Raw genomic sequence first — 6,830 nt, 5'->3', positions numbered from 1 at the left:
AAATCACTTAAATACAACTAAAACGAAACTGGGTGTTCTATCTGCTTTAGCCACATGAGCGGTGGTTGGTGAACATCCTTTTCAAGCTTGGGCTTACAGTAGCCCAGTTCACATCAGTGTGCAATCGTATCGTTCTCCCAAACCCAAGTATGACTACGCCTTGCTTGCACGTGATGAATATTTCTTGGAGACCACATGTAGATAATTTTGAGTATATTTTTGTTGGATATTTCATTCTTACTTATATGTCGAAATACACAAAAACTGACTCTTAACTTAAATAACAGAAACGTTAGATCCATATTCCACCCTTAGCTAGAAACAAATGAAATTGGTTAATACTACCGGGCTCATTTCGCTTACTCAAACAAATTTGACCATTCCTAACACGTCTTGACGAAATCAGACACGAGTATTCAACCATATCAAAGCTAAACACGTAATTTATTTGAAAAGTTACATATTTAAGACAATTGTCGGATTTCATATGAATTAAGGTAGCGAGAAGGGAAATTTTCACTTTTTTCTTGATTTTTTCTATTTTAGTATTTTTTTTTTTCAGAATAACGATAGTAATAATAACCCGTGTATCTGTATACACCATATATGATGTCGGAAGTGCGGTCACGCGTGGCTACCATCCAAGTATTAATACTAGTAGAAGAAACAATAAACACACACTGAAATAGCATATATATATATATAAAACCAGTGAAATAAGTATAAATTACAAACAAATTATAAAGGTGTATCTAGAGATGAGTACAGTCCGGCCTGGGTTTCATGGATCATATAACAAGTTCAGTTTATCCAAATTAATCATGGTTCTGTTCTAGTTCAAACAGCTCTTCTAGCTCACGCAACAATGCATTGCTTTTCCTCAGTGGAGGGGGTGAAGGAGAACCAGATGGGCGCGGTGGAGGTGAACCAGAAGGGAGTGGTGGAGGTGAACCAGATGGGCGCGGTGGAGATGAACCAGATGGGAGTGGTGGAGGTGAACCAGATGGGCGCGGTGGAGGTGAACCAGATGGGAGTGGTGGAGGTGGACCAGACGGTTTTGGAGGATTTGGAAGCGGTCCTGTAATTGAAACAGAATGCATTAGGATTATAATGACACAAATAATCAGGAAGAATTCTAGGTTTTACTGAATAGAGAAGTTTCAAGTTATAGCGGTATCAGACGGTTTCTGTACGTGGGTGAGGGAGTTGATATCTAACTTGCGCATTTTATTCGGTGGTTTCCATGGTTCCCGGCGTTCTGATGCCAGTGAGCTATTGAACGTTTACGCTGAGAAATCAACCCCCCTACGCGAACTCCGTACAATTCGATACGCGTAAATTATCATCACTGTACAATGTACAATGAGTCACGTACAACTCATTTGCATATTCGAACATGTTTGACCCACAAGTCCCTGTCGGTTATGTTCAAGTCATCAGGTTACTTTAATAAGTTTAATACCACGTTTCCACACCCTACACTTGCTCAAGCATGTCGATTTCATGTTCAATAGTTTTAGTTGTTAACTTTTTTCACTTTAGGATAACCTCCGCCCTCATAACCTTCATCCACACCCATTATTGTCATCAATATATTGTAAACATTGTGGCCTGGAAAACTATCTTTCCAATAAACACAATGTAGTGACTAACAACATAGTTTTATTCAGGGACCAATTTATCTATGAGTTAAACTCAGATTTGTAAAAACTTACCCATGCGTTTCATCTCTTCGAGTAAATCGGCCGCAAGTTCTTTCAACAAGATATCGTCCTTACCACCAGGTGGTGGTGGTGGCGGAGGTGAACCAGATGGTGGTGGCGGATGTGGGTTTCTACGCTGTGGTGGTGGTGGTGAACCTGATGGTTTTGGGTGGTGTGGTGGTGGCGGAGGTGAACCAGATGGTGGTGGCGGAGGTGGGTTTCTACGCTGTGGTGGTGGTGGTGAACCTGATGGATTTGGGTGGTGTGGTGGTGGCGGAGGTGAACCAGATGGTGGTGGCGGTCCTGTAATTGAATAAAGTGTATAGTATATAATATGCATTATGAATTACAATTAAGAATTTAATCCGGTAATCTTAGTTAGACATGGACATGTACAAACATGACAGTATTTTTTAAATGAAAAGGAAACGACAGTTTTGTTTAATTAACTGCACGTCGGTATTCACGGGTAAATCCACAAGTTTTTTAGTATTTTATCGAGCGGTGCTTGCTGCCAAACCAGTTATTTTTTCATGAAAAACCATACCCTACTTTTTTCATCAAGATGAAACATAACAAAACTAAAGTTATACGCACTGACTGTCATCATCGTCGCAAAGCGCAGACTCTTTGTAGAAACTGGTTGTCACACACGCACTGATCACAAGGAAGAAGGAAGTTTACATTAGAGTTATCTATGAGTTCGATTCTCATTTATAAAATCTTACCCATTCGTTTCATCTCTTCGAGTAAATCGGCCGCAAGCTCTTTCAACAAGACATCGTCCTTACCACCAGGGGGTGGTGGTGGCGGAGGTGAACCAGATGGTGGTGGCGGAGGTGAACCAGATGGTTTTGGATGGCGTGGTGGTGGTGGTGAACCAGATGGCAGCGGAAGTCCTACAATTGATCAAAATATGCAGCATGATAACCACACTATGAATTACCATAAACTCTATGAAATTATATATCCTTATTCTAACTGAAACATAGTTCATTTTATTATAATTTTAGAAAGAATTACATGGCTTTAATGTGTCCGTTTAATTTTGTAGGGAATGACTGTCCATTGAGTTCATTAACATATCCAACTAACCACATCCAGCAGTGTGTTCTTCGAATGTTAATGGTTTCAATAATGAAACTGAGTGACGTCACGATATGCAGACAATATGGCGTATTAGTCACGGATTCATGCGTACAGATTACATACGTATACATTGTCAACAAATAGGTCGTTGGAGTAACTCCAGTAGCATGTGTTTTTCTGGATGTATAGTCAGTTTAAAGAAATCTTCGATATATACAAACAATTTAAGATTAGTGTTTAATTTGACTTTGGGTAAAATCGGGGATGGACATTATCATTAAAATATCTCGCGAGATTACGAATGTATCACTTGCTACCGGCATGCATTGCATGGGGCATTCCTATTCAAGCAGGACAGCACGGCAACACTGTAATATGCATTAGTATTAAAACTGATGACGTCATATGACGTACCCATCTGATTCATATTGCTGAGCAAATCAGCCGCAATTTCCTTCAACAAAATCATAACCTATATTATCAATGAAAACATTGTTCCCATCCACATAGCATATTTAAAATTCCACTCATAAGGTATCCTCTCATATAACTACAAATCAATTTTAATAACATCAATTGAACTGGAGTTATATAAATTATGATAATATTGATACTTACCGTTGCGCCCTTGCATCCTTTCAATTAACATATCAAGTGCCTTTATTTCATTGTATTTGTAATTACGTCCTGTAAATAAATAAATGATGTATGTGATAATAATTTGCAGAGTAGCTGATGAATGTATAAACCAACAATCGCCGCCCTCTATTGAAAGACCCGTTCTTCTTTTTGTCTTGTTTAAATAGTGGGCTTTCATTTGGATGTGGCAATATGAATCCAGTTTTCGTTTGTGTGTTTGTTAATTCTTTAAAAGATATCAATTAATTATGTACATCATGAGTACATGTATAACAATTTGAATTACAGTCAATTATGTACATCACGAGTATAACAATTTTAATTACAGCCAATTATGTACATCATGAGTATATCAATTTGAATTACAGCCAATTATGTACATCATGAGAACAACAATTTGAATTACAGCCAATTATGTACATCATGAGTATATCAATTTGAATTACAGCCAATTATGTACATCATGAGTATAACAATTTGAATTACAGCCAATTATGTACATCATGAGAACAACAATTTGAATTACAGCCAATTATGTACATCATGAGTATAACAATTTGAATTACAGCCAATTATGTACATCATGAGTATAACAATTTGAATTACAGCCAATTATGTACATCATGAGTATAACAATTTGAATTACAGCCAATTATGTACATCAAGAGCGTAACAATTTGATTTACTTCCAATTATGTACATCATGAGTGTAACAATTTGAATTACAGCCAATTATGTACATCAAGAGTATAACAATTTGAATTACAGCCAATTATGTACATCATGAGTATAACAATTTGAATTACAGCCAATTATGTACATCAAGAGCGTAACAATTTGATTTACTGCCAATTATGTACATCGTGAGTGTAACAATTAGAATTACAGACAATTATGTACATCATGAGTGTAACAATTTGAATTACATCGAATTATGTACATCATGAGTGTAACGATCATTTCGCATTTCCGTGATACAATCAATATAAATTAAAATTAATAATTCACTATGCGATAAATCACACCAGCAAATAGGGCATGAAATCATTAATAATAATGGGTACCTTGTATATACAATTTCAATAACATGAGACAGCTGCTAGAACCGATACATAGAACATTGTTGTAGTTAAACGTAGCCTTGGTTAAATATTCAATACGTTCTGTATCATTTGATGTCCAAAATACCACATGACACTATGAGATAATGGTTTAAATTTGATACTGTGTATGGCCCTCGATTTATTCGTAAATATTGACTAGAACGAACAGCTTTGGGACATAACAGCTTTGGGGCGGAACGGCATTAGAACGAAACGACATTAGAAAGAAACATCATTGGGCCGAAACAGCTGGAAAGAAGCGGCTTGAGACGAAACTACATTGAAGTTCGAAAAGACAAGTTCAGAAGCATATAGAAATATTACATACATTTGAATAGATCTATAGACAGTAGATTACAAAATTGCATGTTACGCATTTTAGAACCTAACACGTACTCGTGACTGTAGTCCGGGTTTCCCGGCCTCCCTGAAATATCCGGCGGTACTTCCATAGTTAAGTATATGGGTATGCGCCGTTGTTTTCACCCTCAATTTCAAAGTTGAGCCGATCTTTTTGATTCCCAATATTTAGATTTTCGACCAGTTTAACGAAATTTACAGCATTTTTGGCAAAAACACAACATTTTTAATGAAAAGCGCCCTCAACGTCTATTGTTTTGTGTCCTGTTTTTCAACAATCCCCACCCCCATCCCTGAAACATATGGCTCTAACGTGCAATCTTATTTAGCAAGTTATATTGAAAACTATTTTGTCTGGGAGGTGTTTTCAGGTTATGCAAATTGGACATGAACTTTTCTCGTTAATCATCGTTAATCATTCTGTCAGAGAGGTGGTTGTAGGTTATACACGTTAGGCAGGTTGCGCACCCTTTGCCTCGTGTTGTTTGTTCTATCGGGGGGATCGCTGTCATGATTGGCTGAAACAATTGTCTCATTTGCATAAATTAATATTCCTGAGCAAGGACAAAATTGTCTCTTTCAGTTAAACTGTGCCAAAATGCTTTCCGATCATAGCCAATATGGTAGTTATAAATTGACTGATTAAATAATCGAAAACTGATGTAAAAGTGTTTTTTGCGAAACATTCTTTATCAGGAAAGTAATTACATTGCATGTTTTTTAACGTAATTATAGCAAGTTATTCATGGAGAATGAATGGAGAGCCACGTTGATATTTTACTCTACTAATATTGCTCATAATTGTGCACAATGTTTTTAATAACTTTTATCAGTGATAAGTTATGTAATTAACATGCATTTGGAAAAAGCGCAATAAAGTCTCGCGTAATTAATAGCACCAAACTGTTTGTCGATTGAACTTTTTTGCAATGATAGACACCGTGACAAGTTTAGTGCTCGCATATTTCTATGTAATGTTTCCATGTTCCGTTGAGGATTATTCTGTAAAAAAAATCACTGAAATGATTTTTTGTATTCGTAAAAGGGACTTTGTTCCTTTGACGATGGCCTATGGACGACAGACTTCCATCCAGATCGGACGCTCCCCCTTGTGCCAATCCCCCTAACTCTAAGTGTGGTTCAAACTGACAGTGAGCGTTCTAGTATGAGGTTTTTACTGGAATTAAGCGTAGTGTTATACGAAATGAGTTAGGTACCAAACGAACGACTTAACAACGCACAAGTCTCAAAAGGATTCCATGAAACTTTCAAAATTCGTTGTATAGCTTCGTTATTGCACTCGTCCTAGAACGTTAACTTTTGGAGCCCAGGTCAGGTAAAACCAGAGGGCGTTTACCATGGAGTAGCCGGTAATTCCCGTTAACCACTCTGCGCTAATGTGTTCGAATCGGTACGATAACTACCAGCCACTAATAACATACCTGCAAATGGTTTGCCACTTGATATCGCGACCAAAGCACAGAGTACGATAAGTAGTTTCACCATTTTGAATCTGCTGATGCGCAGCTATTCCTGAATTCGTCGACTAGTCTCCCGTTTATATTAGAGACTAATATGACAGGGCGAGACCTCTGGTTAAGTACTAACAAAGTACAATGGAAATAAATCAGTTGTTGCTAGAAATTTAAATGATAGTTAGAGAAGGGCGCGCATTGTACAAAGTATACAAAAGAAAGCAAAGAATGAAAGAAAAATTAAATGACAACGGATTGTTTAGCGGATGACGACATTTTCCGTATACACGTGCCTAGTTGGGCTCAGGCTGTTTTTATTTATAGCAACTATTGTGAACCGGGGTGAGAGAAAGGATATTCATGGTCACCGGAGGAGTGTTTTTTTTAATTTTCGAGGTGACCTCTCCCATACCGTTTGGAATTCGGACAATCTCTTTGTATTTTTTTTTTAATTTCATATA

At 37.3% G+C, this 6,830-nt stretch overlaps 1 protein-coding gene across 1 annotated transcript; it reads right to left on the bottom strand.

Annotated features, from left to right (window-relative positions):
- Positions 1–425: 425 nt before the first annotated feature.
- Positions 426–6,507, bottom strand: LOC100369670 (uncharacterized). The gene is made up of 5 exons (XM_002735850.4): positions 6,337–6,507; positions 3,411–3,479; positions 2,432–2,602; positions 1,716–2,006; positions 426–1,078 (listed from the first exon to the last, which is right to left on the bottom strand). The coding sequence occupies exons 1-5, from the start codon at positions 6,398–6,400 to the stop codon at positions 816–818; spliced, it is 858 nt and encodes a 285-aa protein (XP_002735896.1). The 5' UTR covers positions 6,401–6,507; the 3' UTR covers positions 426–815.
- Positions 6,508–6,830: the final 323 nt, after the last annotated feature.

Source organism: Saccoglossus kowalevskii, chromosome 1 (assembly GCF_978046115.1).
Source record: "Saccoglossus kowalevskii chromosome 1, keSacKowa6.1, whole genome shotgun sequence".
Lineage (NCBI taxonomy): Eukaryota > Metazoa > Hemichordata > Enteropneusta > Harrimaniidae > Saccoglossus > Saccoglossus kowalevskii.
The sequence above is the reverse complement of the archived record's forward strand: the minus strand, read 5'-3'. Positions and strand labels throughout refer to the sequence as shown.

What these genes read in the sequence shown, in the direction of transcription:
- LOC100369670 (XM_002735850.4), bottom strand. Translation starts at nt 6,400, where the DNA reads ATGGTGAAACTACTTATCGTACTCTGTGCTTTGGTCGCGATATCAAGT. An exon ending in CGAAGAGATGAAACGAATGG is followed by an intron (nt 2,007 to 2,431) that starts GTAAGATTTTAT and finishes ATTCAATTACAG; the next exon opens with GACCGCCACCACCATCTGGT. An exon ending in CGAAGAGATGAAACGCATGG is followed by an intron (nt 1,079 to 1,715) that starts GTAAGTTTTTAC and finishes TTTCAATTACAG; the next exon opens with GACCGCTTCCAAATCCTCCA.